The sequence below is a fragment of the Eulemur rufifrons genome, chromosome 3 (genome assembly GCF_041146395.1).
Source record: "Eulemur rufifrons isolate Redbay chromosome 3, OSU_ERuf_1, whole genome shotgun sequence".
Lineage (NCBI taxonomy): Eukaryota > Metazoa > Chordata > Mammalia > Primates > Lemuridae > Eulemur > Eulemur rufifrons.
In genome coordinates this window covers 83,550,251-83,565,841 of record NC_090985.1, presented here as the reverse complement: position 1 = coordinate 83,565,841, position 15,591 = coordinate 83,550,251, and the positions used below count along the sequence as shown (strand labels likewise).

Here is a 15,591-nt window from a genome sequence, read left to right as displayed (position 1 = left end):
TTCTAGCTTTAATTAAATCTATGACTTTATTATCAAAATAGTATATTACCTATATAGCACCATTGCTACAGCAGATACGTAACACACACAAGACATATGTCCCCAATGTCAAGAACTGCTCAGCAGGAAAGACGTATGTGATGAAACAATTTCATCACAATGTAAGGCAGTGAGGAATTAAGAATCAAAACGATAAATTCAGAGAGGAGAGAGCTTAGCTGAGCTGCAGAGGTAGAGGGGAAGGAGGTGGGATTCCCAGTTAGGAGTGATTAGTCCAGAGGTGATGGGGCTGGAATGGTGTGTTCGTTATAGAGATGTTAAGGAAGGAGGTTTTTCAAGGTAGAAGTGCTTGGAATATCTAAGGAGTTTAAATTCCTATCTTGTATTAATACAATAAATGATAGAGAGGCTAACATTCAAAGCTGGGAGACACAGGGAAGGGGGAGGTATTTTCAGCAATTTAAGGCAGCAGCCAGGGAAGAATGGATTGGAGGTGTGTCCGGTGAGTGGCAGAGAAAGTCGGCAGAGTGACGGTGGAAACGGAGTGGGTGCGATGGATGAGAGACATGCATGTGAAGAGAGAATTCAGGTGACTCGTTGATGGGCTGGAAGTAGAGAAGCCCAAAGAAAGTTGGAGAGGGCAAACTGGGTTGGGACAACTGACTTTATTTGCTTGTATTCACATGGGTACAACATGGGATGCCTAAGTGGAGATATTTCTTGAGGTCACTGGAGCCCTGAGACTAAAAACAGCTGCCCACAAATCTTAACAGAAATGATGCTTGAACTATAACACATGTATCATTAGTTTATCAAGATTAGACATATGTTGAGAGAAGTGGGTACGTAAAGGCCTAAAGAAGCACATGCTTTTGGGTCTCTAGAACTAAAATACTGCCTATGGGAAAACTATGACACATTTTTCCTGCTCCTCTTGTCTACAGGAGCAACTTTCCAAATCTCTTTACCACACCCTTCCGCATCTGGTATTTTGCCCCCTGGTTATACATAACATCAGTCATATAAAAAGCTAGGTACGTGAATACCCACATGTAAAGTGAATTTTGCTGAATTATTAAAAATGTGTTAAAATGTTTCAAAAATTTTAAAGCACATACTCTCTGACCCAAGTGTTGCACTTCCAGGAATTTAACCCACAGATACACTTGCACATACATGAACCAAATAAAGACCCTTCACTGTTTGTAACAGTAAATACTGGAAACCAGCTAGTTGTTCAGCCCCCGGGGGCTGGTTAAATAATAGCACATACACATAATGGAATACTGACGCAGTCACTTAAAAGGATTAGAAACGCAGAGGTCTGTGCACTGATAGGGAATAACTGCCAGGACAGAAGTGAAAAAAAGCAGGCACAGAAAAGTGTATAGGAGTGGGGACCAAAAAACATCTGTGCTTTCATATGCATACATTATCTCCAAAAAGTTTGCATATGGAGGTACAAATACTTCCCTAATTGCAAGGCCACTTTTACTCAAGAAATGAAAACTAGATGTCAGCATAGCGTACAGGAGACTGTTGCATTTTGATTTTTTTGTGATCATACCTATGTCTAACTATTTTCACTCAAACCATGTTGTATTAGGGAAACAAAGCATTTTATGGTAAAAGAAAAAAAAAAAAGAAAGCCTGGCAGATTTTGACAAGAAAAGACAAATGTCAGTGGAAGACTACGGAAATAGGTAGGTGGCTTTCTAGGAACAAAGAGGCACTCACAGAAAACTCTTGCAAGAGATCCTTTTAGAATGAGGTTCTCTTACAAAACAGAGGTATTCTAACTTCTCTTTGAAAGGGGTATTTTTTTTATGATACAAATTATAGATTAAATTACTGATGACAACCCTTGGACTACATTGGCAAAAAGAATAAGGATGACAGAACAGACTTCAATTGACCATTACCAAAATAGGCAACTGGTAGATTTACTGACTGGTTTTTGTTTCTGGGATTAAGAAAAGTACCTATCTCTAGGAAAAGAACATTTTTAGGGAGATGAAAGACATCTCCACAGAGAAAAGAGGAGAGTGTTGTACTAGATTTTAAAAGGACACAGAAACTAAGAGAGACAAGTTAAATGGTTAAAATCAATTTTGAAATACAAAGTGTTTTGATTTGACAGAACACTTTAGTGCTCAAATGTGTAGAACTTGTTCACTATTAATTTAATAATCTAAATTGCTCAGTACTTAAACATCAGATTAACATGTTTTTAAAATTTTAATCATGAATGTAAATTTAGGGAGAAGACATAGTTATATCTATCTCCCAAAAGGAAGGAAATAAAAATTGTACTTTGATAATTTTAAAAATATGCATGTAAACTCTTTTTAAAAATCAAGTCGTATTTAAGATATATAAATGTAGTTTATAGTTTGAAGGAACTTTGTGCTAAATCTTGTGGCCAGAGGTTCAAATCCTATTTGGCCACTTTCTAGCAGTGTGATCTTGGTCAAATTATTAATCCTTATTGTGCCTCAGTTTTATCATCTGTAAAATGGGTCTAAGGATTTCTTCCTCATCGAATTGTTGTATTTAATGAGATAATAAATAGGAACACCTAAAAGAAAAACTGAGATAATAACGGTTTCCTAACTGGTAACAATTCTTGTTACTCACCATTAGGATTATTATCAATCCTTCAAGGTGGATAGCATCTCAATTTATTTCTTTAGCTTTAATTTTTACACATAGTTTTTAAAATGGGATATTGTTGAATTGTAATGTTTCCCCCTAAATTAAATATTTTCCCCAAATTAAACATTCTCTACTTCTATGAAGTACTCCACTTTAAAGATACTTACTATCTATTATGAATTATTAGATCTTTGTCTCTCAACTCATGCTCAGGTTAAATACTAGTTAACCTCAGAAGGCTAAACAAAAATTCTCCTTCAATAAAGTTAGAAATAATAAAGGAATGTTCAATCTATCACTCTGAGTGATAGACTGATAACATCTGAATCTTTTGTTAAGATTATTAGGTATCTGAACCTGAAAATGCTGTACATTTTACACACACACAGGCAGGTCTCAAGGTGCAAAGAGTTTGTTTGCAGCAGATGTTTTTGGAATCATTACATAAAGTCGTCCACAAAATCAAATTTGAGAGCTAGGACGCCTTCTTCATAGTAAAAAAGTTCAAAGAAGATATTCTTTGCAGGTGGCTATCTAATTTCTTTTTGGTATATGTGTGTGCCCTGTTTAAAAAGAATGACATGTCCAAAGATAAGAAGTGGAAACAATTTTAACTGTTCTTCAAAGAGAGCAAATACTTTAGTCACAGAACCGGTAAGCGGCAGAGCCATAATTCAAATCCAGGTGTCTCACTCAAGAATCCAAGCTATTTACCATTACAGCTTCTCCAGCAAAAGCGAATGCTACTATAATTGAGCCCTTAAAAACAGAGGTAATAGAAAAGGTGGTACATGAATTGAATTTTGAAGTGTATAAAACAATTACAGCAGGGCACTGTTGGGAAAAGATCATTCCAAGGAGAGGCAACAGCAGAACAAGAGGGCTGGGCATGGTCAGAGGAAGGTGAGCCGATGCATGAGACGGCAGCATAAGATGTGGGCGAGAAAGATCAGAAAGGCAGGTTGTGCCAGATTGTGAAGACCCTAAGTGCCAGGTATGGAAGTGGTCCTCTCCTGTATTAGGTCATTAAGTATGAAATGTCCAGTTTCCTTAAGTAATAAGTTTGACAGTTGATATCTCTGAAATTTCACTTTGACACTTATTGTTTTTTTCCCCCTATTGTGAAGGTACATCCTTAGTCTTTCAAACACATGTTTTGACTTGTGATTATCTTTCACATTTTTTAACAGCAATTTTTGTGAAACCATGGATAAGTAAAAAATTCATGTTATTTTTGAATATGAGTTCCATCGTGGAACCAATACAGCGCAGACAGCTTGAAATATCATCAAGGTGTTTGGGAAGGAGGTGGCTAATGAATGAAGAGTACATCAGTGGTTTGAGAAGTTCCGTTCTGGTGATTTTAATTTGAAAAATGAGCCACGTGGGTGACCTGAGAACAAGGTGGATAATGATGAGCTGAAAGCTGTAGTGGAAGAAAATCCATCTTAACCTACACGTGAATTAGCAGCAAGGTTTGACATTATCATTCCAACAATATTGGACCATTTGAAACAAATCAGCAAGGTAAAGAAGCTGGACAGATGGGTACCACATGAATTAAATAAGCATCAGAAGAGACATCATCTCGAAGCTTGCCTCTGCTGTCACAACATAAAGGCAAACCATTTCTACACTGTATTGTTACGTGTGATGAAAAATAGATTCTTTTTGACAATTGCAAGCATTCAGCACAATGGTTGGATAAAGATGAAGTGCCAAAACACAGTCCAAAACCAAATATTCATCACAAAAAGCTAATGGCGTCTGTTTGGTGGTCCAGCGCTGGTATTATCCACTACAGCTTTGTCAAACCTGGTCAATCAAGTATAGGGGATGTCTACTGCAACCAGTTAGAAGAAATGATGAGGATGCTTGTGATCTAGCAGCCGAGACTGGTCTATAGAAACAGGCCAATCCTCTTGCAAGACCACATGTCACAAAAAACAATGCTGCTCAAACTAGAGAGGCTGGACTTGTCATCCACCATATTCACCAGACCTTGCACCAACTGACTACCACTTCTTCCAGGCTTTGCACCACTTCTTGCAAAGAAAAATATTCAATTCTTAACAAGCTATGGAAAATACCTTCTGTGATTTCATTGACACTTGCTCTCCAGGCTTCTTTGCTGCTGGCATAAACAAGCTACCCTTAAGGCAGCAAAACTGTGTTGATAGTTTAGGCACATACTTTGATTAACTGTACTGCTTTTTGTTCAAGATATAATAAACTAAACTTCTGATTCAAAATAGGACATTAGGACATACTTAATGACCTAATAAAAATGCAATGCATAATGAGAAAACTTTTGCTAAGAGAAATGATAGAATTGCACTTGCAGGGATTCAGAAGAATATGGTGAAGTGCAATGGGTGAACTGGGAGCCAAGAGACTTACAGTCGGGTCCACTCCCTTCCCCTTTACAAGTGCCCTGAGGGAGGCAGGCGCTGAGCTCATGGTAACAGAAGGCATCAAGTTCTTGAGGGCAGCAGATAGTTTTCATCTTGCAAGCCAGCTCTGACCAACCAGCAGAGGGTTTTCTGAAGGATGTCTGAAAGTTTCTCAGGCTGCGTCCAGGCTCAGCTAACAAGGTTTGAATCACCTGGCAATGTCTGCCATAGGGTGGGGCGGGAAGAGGGCACTGGTATGAGTCAGGCACTTGTGTTCTCTCTGTTCTGGGTGACGGCTACACCACTGAGCCTTCCTTTCTGCTCCCAGAGTCTACATTCTCTGAAGACCGACCACCTGTGGCTCAAGCTTGTACACACCACTACTCAAAAATATCACTTCATATTTATTGAATCCTATTCTGCCATTGTTTTAGCGCTTACAGTTCTACACACATGCATAGTTTCAGAGAAATGAAACTTGTTTAAATGATACAGTTGTGAGAATTCTGAGGACTAAGAAAAAGTAAATGGGACAAGATGCACCATCTGGGAATGCTCACCTTTTTCGCTCCTTGTTCTTCTTCCACACCATCTCCTATGACAACATACACCACTTTTCTTCCAAACCTTTGAATTATCCTTTCAAAACAGCTTTCCTTTCCTAATTAATAAAAATAAATCTATTAGATGTAAAGTCTGGGTAACTCAATGTGATAGCGCTCGAGCTTTTTATATAAAATGTTTTCTTCCTGCTCTGATTCAATCCTATTCCACTTGTGCAACTAGGAGTGTGTCTTTATGCCACTTGGGTGGTATGCGGAACAGCACAATAAATTAAAAATTATAAATTAACTGGCAGTGTGGTGTCCTGTCCCTTGGAAACTGATAGTTTAGATACTCTTTTCCCAAGGACTCATTTATTAAAAAGTGGGATCTAGTCAATCACCTCATAGCAACTGGAGGAAAAAGTATTGTTTCGCAGTAGTACTTTTTTCCCCTACAAGCTGAGACTAAACAAAGGCATGCAATTCTGGCAACACGTTTTACCTTGATTTAAAAAATATATATCAAACTCTAAAAATAACATCCAATCCAAAGACAATTGAGAATGATAAAATAACTGGATTTGGTTTTGTTACAGCATGAAAAAACAAGCACTGGGATTAGTTTATTCCTTCACTTTCAGGTTGAATTAAAGGGCCCCAAAGCCTAATGTGTTTACCTGAAATATTCTCATCAAACTTCTCCTGAAACAAATGTCAGGTAATTTGGGGTACTACAGCGAGATCATGCCTACCTTACCCAGGCATCTAATGTTCAGTGAAGCACTTCCCTGGAGGAAAAGTGGGATGAAGGTAACAGAATACCTTTATCTGTCTATTATCTTTCCCATGTCATGACTTAGTCTGGGCTCCCGTGGTGGCTACACTGTCAGCACATCCCCGCAGTTAATGCAGGCATTGTTTCTTCTTAGAGAAGAAACTGGCGTTCCAAGACGTGGGCTGCCAATAGGGTCATTTTAATGGACAATGGGCAGTTTATAGTTTTCAAATGTGAATGGCTGAGCGAGGCCTGCACCTCTTTCAAATAAGGATCAGATATACACATGAACAAATTGCTTGTTTGCTTAAACAAATGTCTGCTTTATATTTGTATTTTGCGCTAAAATCTCTAGTTTGCATCTGACAGAATGAAATAGAGCCAGCCTTATTCAAAGGATGCAATTTCAATGCTTCTTTAGTTGCCCACTAAACTGTGAAATACTAAATCACTTTAAGAAACAAGGTATAGTCTTCACTGCAAATATATGCAACCCAAAACTTAGATGTCATGAAACTTGTTTGCCTCCTAATAGGGAAATGCTTATGTGTTTTTGCAAAGTTTCCCTCATGTGGAAAAAGGGAGGTAAACAATGGTATTTAAAGGTGAAGTGGTGGTGGACAAAAAAAGTAGTGCTATTATCTACTATAGCCTATTATCTACTATAGGCTTCTTTGTGAATTTTGGATCATGTAGAAATTTTTCACAATAAAAATTAAGAAAATGAAGATGATTTAATTAGAAGTTAATTAGAAGTCTTATATATTCATTTTGATGAATCTATTTTGTCTGAAAGAGCATCATAGCTCTGTTAAATGAGATACCAGTTATCTTCTCTTATGACTTTGGCATGCTGCCTACAGTGAAAATTACTGGGTTTTCTGCACTGATCCCCACATAGATCTTATTTGATGGCAAAATTACCTAAAATGACAGGAGTTTCAATCTCTACTTTTCTCATTAAAATATCAGAGAAAAGTGAGATGATTTCCGGTTTTGAGATAATTTCTGCCACCATAGTTTTTTTAATTATAATTTTTATTCTGTACTAAAAAAAATAATTTAAAGCCTAATATGTCAAACAAAATGCCCATTTAAAAATAATCTGGCTGGGTGTGGTGGCTCACATTTGTAATCCTACCACTTTGAGAGGCTGAGGGGGGAGGACTGCTTGAGGCCAAGAGTTTGAGACCAGCCTGGGCAACAGTGAGACTCCATCTCTATACAAAATAAAAAAGTTAGCCAGCATGGTGGCGCCAGCCTATAGTTCCAGCTACTCAGAGTCTGAGGCAGGAGGATCGCTGGAGCCCAAGAGCTTGAGGCTGCAGTGAGCTATGATGACGCCACTGCACTCTAGCCCCAGCAACAGAGCAATACTGTCTCAAAAAAAAAAAAAAAACAAAAAACAAAAAAACCCAAAACTTAATCCTTACTGGATTGTCACTGTACTTTCTTACTATATTCCACTTTTAGATTATTCAGGATTAAGCTTCCATGCACAAGACATGTAATATTACTTGTACTTTCCTTCTGGGAAGCTAAGCACTACCCTTCTGTACTGTATGCTTCTTTGGCATTTGTTCCACCTTTCATGCACTGGTAAACTTTTACCCCAATCCCTGTTTACAAAACACAATATAATTCCTCTATCGATAAAGATGAAAATAGGATAAACATATGACTTAATGCTGATTGCTATTTTTATGGAACATGGGAACATATAAAAATTCTGGTTGTAATGGGCTACTGGGAATTCTATTCTATTTGGTATATTTCTTTCTTTTTATAAGTATTTTCCAGTATTCTATTCTTGGTCCCACTCAAGAAGCATCAATCATTCTCAAACTCCAGATATGTATCTCCAACTTGAAAGGTCAACCTGAATACCCCATAGGCTCTTCAAACTCAACATTGATGAGATCAAACTTGATTTCCCCATCTGTTAATCATGTCACATCTGACCCAGCTGCCTGAAAGAAACCTCTCTGTCAGCCTTCCTCAAAATAAATGGCCATCTATTCATCCATGTCAAGCAACAAACATTTACTGAGGACCTACTATGTGCTGGGTGCTGCAGCTACTATGATGAGCAAGAGAGATAAACCCAGTCCTCAAGAATATTATAGTCTAGCAAGAAAGACTATGAATAAATCATCATACCAGTGATTCTTTAGTGATCACTTAGTAAATACTTTAAAGAAGAAGTATAGGAGGAATATCAGTGCAGACATATGGAAGTCAGACCTACAGGGACCCCATTTTGGCCCCTTTTTATTTTAGATAGGGTTGAGCATCCACAGACAGCCGCCTTCCCACCGACTAGGATGCTCATCCCCCTCTTACCCTGGGCTAGGATATACCCATCTGCTTAGGGTAACATACAAGGCCACTGATGACTAAACCCACATCCACCTTTCTGGCTTCAGCTTCCCATGAGCACTGCACACTAGCCACCTGGGACCACTCCCAAGTCCCTCCGTAGGGAACACGTTTTAATGTCTCCGGCCCTTTCTTCTCACTGGCCCATCTACCTGGTAAACTCTTGTCTGCCCCCCCAGCTCAAATGTCTTTCTTCTCTTTGACTTTCCCTGACCCTTGCCCTCTGCCACCTCCGGGGTGGGAGTGAAGCTTCCTCAGCCATGTGCACACTCAGGCACTTAAGCAGGAGGAGCCTCTCCAGGCATGGAAAGGAGTCTGGACCTGGGAGTCAGGGAGACCCTTAGCTTTGCTTGCTATTGACTCGAACAATTTACTTAAGACTCTGAGCTTTAGTTTCCTCATTTGCAAAATGGCAAGATTGTGAAGACTGACTTTAACATGTACAATGTTTAGCACAGTTCTGGACATCTAGAAGATAACTGATAAATGCTCATTTTCTTCCTCCTTTCTCACACTGGATTATAGTTAGTGAGATGTCTGCTTCCCTGAGAAAAAGAGCCATGTCTTCCTTTTACCCCTACTTTTATTCTGCCTTGGTTTATATTCTAACTAAATTTCTTTTCCCCTTAAATGTTTCCTTCATTCAAGAAGCTTATTTTTTTTTTTTACATCTCCACAACAATGGGAACTCAATTGTTGATATATACAGAATTAAAAACAAAATAAAACAACATTTTACTGAAGTTTTATGGCTTCAGCTACATAGATTATGCTTTCTATTTCTCTTAATGACTAAAGCCAATTTTGCAAATTGGTTAAATTATTCTTCTAGTTTTCTGACCTATTTAGCATTCTGGGGAAAAAAAAAAAGTCTCATTTGTTGCCTTTCATTTTAATTAGCCTGAAGGAAGAGGGTTGATTGTTTATAAAGAAAAAAATGTGGCTCACCTATTTTAGTTGCACTGTAAATATTTTCTATTGGAAATACAATTCCTAATCCATATAGCAGGACTTTCGCCAATGCTGGGATAAGCTGAGTAGTTGTTACTAAGATATTCACACAGTTCGTCCTATGAGAACAGGAAGAAGAAAAGACTGTTGAAAAATAAATCTCCCAAATGAACAGGCATGAGCAGCGCCCACCTCCCAGCAAAGGCCCCACAGACAGCCTCACCGGGAGTGAATGAGTGAGAGTGCTTTCAGGGCCAGTGTCAGCCAGGAGTCCGTCAGGGCTTCAATCTCGGCCCTCAACTGCAGCCAGGCTTCCCTCTTAGCCGGACCAAGCAGACCTGACGATTAAAAAGCACAGGATGAGCTGCACTTCCTTACCAACATGGCTCTTGGGCTTTATAAAGAACAAACATTTAACAGTACTGCTAACACTCCCCTCGAGGTTTATAGTACACAAAGTATTTTTCACGTACTATCATTCAGTGGGCAAATATTTATTTAATATTACAGGAAACATCTACTGATTTTGCATTCCTAGCATCGTTTCTTCTGGTTATAGAAGTTTTTTCTTCGTTTTGGGGAGTCTACTCTTCCCCATTCCTCTAACTTGTAGTTTGGCCAGACCCAACCCGACCAACCCCAGGTAAGCTTCTGGCCTTGACTTGGCCAGTGAAAGTCAGTCTTGGAACTTTGGTGGAATCTATTGGGAAAGATCTCTCCCCCTCTCCTTCCCCCTAGGGAGATGCCAAACTGGTGAAATATAAACCTGGATCTACTGGTGGTCATTTTACTGCTTCTAGGGACAGACGGACCTAGCATGACTCCTTCCCTAAGGACAGCCTAGGCTCTCCTGCTGGCCTCATTTGAGCACCTGGATACAGGCATGCTATAATATCCAGAAACCAACATCATCCCTAAACTTTTCATTATTGTCAATATATTTCCTTTTTATGCTAAAGCCATTTTGAATCACAATGGAAAGATCCAAACTAATAGAAGCATCTACCAGGTACCAGGAGCTTAACAACCCATCTGTGATTTGGGCGAGGGTTGCTAATCTTCCTTCTTTGGAAGGACAACTGAAATGTCAGAGATGTCAAGAAATTTGCCCCAAGTCACACGACTAGGTAATGGAGCCAGGGGTAGACTAGACTAGCCAGGGCAGCTGGATCTAGTCTAATATTTCTGTCACTAAATCACAGCAGAATGGCCAGTTAGATGAAACTGCCCTGAAAAAGCTATTATATACACAATAGTGTGACACACAAGTGTATGGTATTTTTAGAATTTTATCTAGACTATCTTAACTAACCCACTGAAATACTGGTGGGAGTCACTTGCCTCCAACATTATTTTTGTAGGTGTTGTAGATCTCTTTTACCCGTCGGTAGCGGAAGGCCAACTTTCTCATCCAGTCCACGCCGCCCCGGACGCCAGTTGCCAAGCATAAATTAGCACTGGTTGCTGCAGCAGGAAAGCCATCTGTTCCAAAGTTATATGTGCTATTTAGATGCAAGAAAAGCCCAAAGTTAACCGAAAAGAAAGTTCATCTTAATTAGGTGAGCAATTAAACTATAAAAGGGGGACAAGGACTTCACATTTCAGTGTGCCCACCTTAGGTCTTGTCCATTATCATCTGAAGAAACATCGTCTATGTGAACTTGGTCACATTCCTAAAATGCAATTAAAATGATACACGTCAATTTTTTTTAAAAGCATCTCCATTTTTTTTTGAAAAACCACACATACCTATTTTTAAAAACTCCTTAATTGGAGTGTTTTTCAACTATGTCAATCAGTAGGTGGCAGTCTTGTTAAATTGACATTTTTACCTACTTAGGGTCCTCCTCTACTATAAGAAAGAAGCTGTGTCATTAAGGACTACTGTGATTCAGCTTCAGAAAACACATTTTTGTGTTTAGAAAGGAAAGTGATTGAAAACAATTAGCATATGTGTTCCATAAACCTCAGGTACCCTAAGACATCATGCTGCTCAAAGCTGCTCAGTCAGTGCCTAAGCATAACTGAAACCAGACATTTTGGTAAATGTAACATGCTAGAAAAATTAAACCTGATGCTAACTGCCAATGAAATTATGACCTCTGATTGCTGTTGAGCCACACACCAACACAGCCTGAGGCCAGTGTGCTGAGGAGCCCAGACGAAAAATCTGTTACTGGTTTGTCATTTATTTGAGAGATGTACATTTTATTCTGTGTGTGTGTATACGTGTGCAGGATAAAAAAATCAAAACCATGGGAGACTTCAAATCCTAAATAAAAATAATCAAGCGACGTGGTGTTTTTTTACTGTTTGAGTTTTGTTTTGTTTTGTTTTGTGTTTTTTACTCTTTTCGTGTTATTTTTCACTGCTTTCCTATAGTTACATATTCATCTTACACCACTGGACTTAGTGGATTATAGCATTATGTTATTTTGAACAGACCTGATTTTTCAATCCCAAACAGTGTGTAAACTATTCAGAACAGCAGGCCATACTCATGGCTGCAGCTTTATGGGACTGAATTAATGTGTATGCATGCACCTGTCGGCACCGGAGCACCCACACACCTTACCACCGTATCCCAGCCCCTAGCGTAGTTGTGGAGAGAGTCGGCACTCAATAAGCTTTTGCTGAATGAATGAAGACATACTAATCTGGAGACACACAAGGTCTCTAGTCCAGAAACGAGTAAGTAACGCACACTTGGCTTTCATATGTCAGCCACGTTCTTCCTCTTTGCAGTCAGGCTCCAAATACTCCAGAGGCCTTTACTGTACTTATTTCCATTAAAGTTTTAGTTTAAAAATATTATTAAAAGAAATTTCCAGGCACACATCCTGTATTTTAAAAGGTTCTTCTGGCTACAGCTCTGGTCACGTTTCAGATATAGTAAATTTTATAAAATCTAGCCCATCTCTATAGCACTTAGCATTCAACTTTGTAACAGAGATGACGTATGTAAAGCACTACAGTAATTGATGGTGTATTTTTATGTTGCTGGTTCCTTCTGAACAAATTCTTCTCTCTCCATGGATTTGTGAGGAAGGGAGCAGTAGATAGAAGTGGAAAGAAACTCAAACCAGCTGTTCCTTAACAGAATTAAAATTGTGACCCCCAACCTCTTCTCTAAAGCATCTATTTTCCAGGCAGCCCTCTCCCAGCAAGCAGCAAGTTCCAAGGAGGAAAAGACTTTGACCTTGTAACCCTCCCCTGCTCTCCTGAGGTCCATAACCTCAGATAAGAAAAAAGGAAAAGCAAGTCTAGGAGCCCTCACATGCTGACTGTGAATTTAACATTTTAAAAACAGGTCATTCTTAGAAAACATGGTTGGGAACTTCTCAGAGTTATTAATTTAATCTTATTTTAGAAGATGAATGATAGTTGTGTTTTCAACAGTATACTTTATTCGAGGCTTAAAGATTTACTAAACCAAGAGCAAAAAGTTCTGATATTTATCTAACCAGAAATGCAATTTCTATGTTGCTGGCAAACTACTTTTTAACAATGTGTGGTTAGTGTACCCTCCACCGCCCCCCCCCCCCCCAAAGCCAGTGCCATGATGGAGACATTTTCTCTCTTGAGAGAATGAACAGAAAGGGGGAGGAAGTTGGGGGACTCCTAGAAGAGGAAAAGATATGTTAAAAAGAATTTAATTCAAGGAATCAAAGCTGACCTAGAATTCCCTAGTTACCTCTGAGGGTGGGAAGAATTCTTTGGAGAAGCAGGGTGTTAGGATGCTTTTCTTAAGCTAATTTCGTTGTAAATCTCCATTACTAACAGAGAAGTCAGTTATCTTCTAAAGACTGTTAATGACTCCATTGTCCCTATTATTCTTCCACATCCTGTATTTGTTTTCTCCTGCTAGCTGCATTTAAAACTTTTTGTGCCCAGGTCCTCATCTGAAGTATCGGTCAATCTCTCAGTGAGCTCTAATTAAGTGTCAACACCTTCAAGCTTTACCTGCAGATAGCAAACTCACTTCACAGTGACTTGATTAAAGCTAAGTTTGGTGTAGTGGCAACAAGGAAATCCTCATTCTTTATCAGGAGAATTTCTGCAGAATGATTTTAATGAAGAGAGCTTAAAAAATCAAGGGTATTTTTAAAAAGCCTCGTGAGCACATTTAGGAATAAAAAAAGCGTTAAAATATCTGTTTCTAGTATTGTTGCTCATTTCAGTTATAAATAGAAAAATACTATGTTGAACAAATTTCAAATATGTAAAATACGTATTCAGGATTCATGACCTACGAGCCTTTGTGTAAGCTTACAAATGATGGTATAAACGCCTTGGGAAGTATGCTTTCTAAAAAATTTTAATGAGAACTGTAATATTACTACCTTAATGCTTACCTATTAAAAACTCTGGTTGTTAAAAGAATGGAAACTATTAGGATACTGCAACATCTCACAACAGAGCTGGGTAATGTGTTCGCTTGTGCTGAGTGCACTGGCTCTCAAATTAGAAATTGTGGTTACCTTCCTTCAGATAGCCTGAAACTCAGTCTCCTCCCCGGGCATGAGCTTTCCTTTTCCCATTTTTCAGAAGGCATCCACCTTTTTTTTTTTTTTTTTTTTTTTTTTTTTTGTCTGCTTAAGAGCAAAACTTTAGGTTCTCATTTTTACCTTCCGGGCTTGGTTGCTTTTTAGTTTCCAAATTTGTTTTAAACACGGACAATGAGATCACTGGGGGAGGGGAGCTGGGCTTGATTTAAGAGCCGGTGGCTTTTGGCAGAAGGGGCTCTGGCCCCACTGAAACACCACCGGCCACAAAGTTTAAAGCCCCACGGGAAGAAGCTATGGACACAAAAGACAAAAAATGGAAGCTTTTAATGTATTTCCCAGTGCCAAAATATATCCCTAAAAACCCTAATGTGGTGCTCAGTACACAAAGTGCAGAACATAGGGAATTCCCTGGGAAAATAAGTATCCTGAACACGGACTAAATATGCTGAAAATGTACTTTTGAAATAAACTTCCAAAAAGTATAAGAGTTTTAAGGCGGTGAAATCATAACTGAATCGAGTCTTTGGACGGCATTCACATTTCTAGGGGCCACCAGCAATTTATATATTAGTGTGCAGTGGCAGGGGTGGAGATGCTAAGGGACCCCCTACCGTGTTTGCCTAGGACCTCACTGGGGGCACAGGTAGTGGTTCCAAGGACAGGAGTTAGATTTTGCACTCACACCCACCTGAGCTGACTAATGGGTGCCTTAGCTCAGAAACTGGTGGTCAGTCAGTCATTCCTTCGTGTGTTGGATTATTTATTAAGAGGCGACTGTGTTCTATGTACTGTTCTAGATGCTGAAGACACAGCACTTAACACAGGGGACAAAAATCCTTACTGCCTTGGAACTGACACTCTAGTGGGGGAGACACACAAAGGAGAAAATATGCAAAATGTATACTATGTTAGATAATGATAATTCATAAGGAGAAAAAAATACAGCAAAAGGAAAAAAATATGCAATGCCAAATGCGTGTCTGGGGAAAGAGCCTTCCAGGCAAAGGAAACCAAGTTCAAAGGCCCTGAGGCAGGAGAATCCTGGTGAGAAGAGGCAGGATCAGGGAGCCAAGGGAGGAGTGCCCTGGAGGCTTGCAGGTCACAGCACCAGCAGACTTTGCTGAGGGAGCAAGGGACAAATTGATCAGTCCCTGCCCTCAAGGCACTTACATGATTAAGCAGGAAGAAAGAAGTTAATTCATTAAGGACACATGTAATAAATTAATTACAGTTGTGGTAAATGCTGCAGAGCCTCCCTGGGACCCAACTGGACGTCCTCCTGCTGAATGGCTGAATTCTATTTAGCCCAAGAGGGCGGCACAGGTCTGAAGCACTGAGATCATATTTTGCTGGATCAGGGAGGGACGGCATGGTCCACCGCTTGC

General features: G+C 39.3%; 1 protein-coding gene across 13 annotated transcripts in view; it reads right to left on the bottom strand.

The window, feature by feature from the left end:
* EYA1 (EYA transcriptional coactivator and phosphatase 1) overlaps positions 1-15,591 on the bottom strand; it is a 306,480-nt gene that overhangs the window by 5,550 nt on the left and 285,339 nt on the right. For 12 of the 13 annotated variants that reach the window (XM_069466371.1, XM_069466378.1, XM_069466372.1 and 9 more), the window contains 5 exons: positions 11,313-11,371; positions 11,040-11,200; positions 9,922-10,036; positions 9,696-9,817; positions 5,609-5,709 (listed from right to left, as the gene is read on the bottom strand). In XM_069466371.1, coding sequence (XP_069322472.1) covers positions 5,609-5,709; positions 9,696-9,817; positions 9,922-10,036; positions 11,040-11,200; positions 11,313-11,371 — 558 coding nt within the window. The remainder of the gene's footprint in view (positions 1-5,608; positions 5,710-9,695; positions 9,818-9,921; positions 10,037-11,039; positions 11,201-11,312; positions 11,372-15,591) is intronic. The other variant, XM_069466382.1, reaches the window with a different exon arrangement.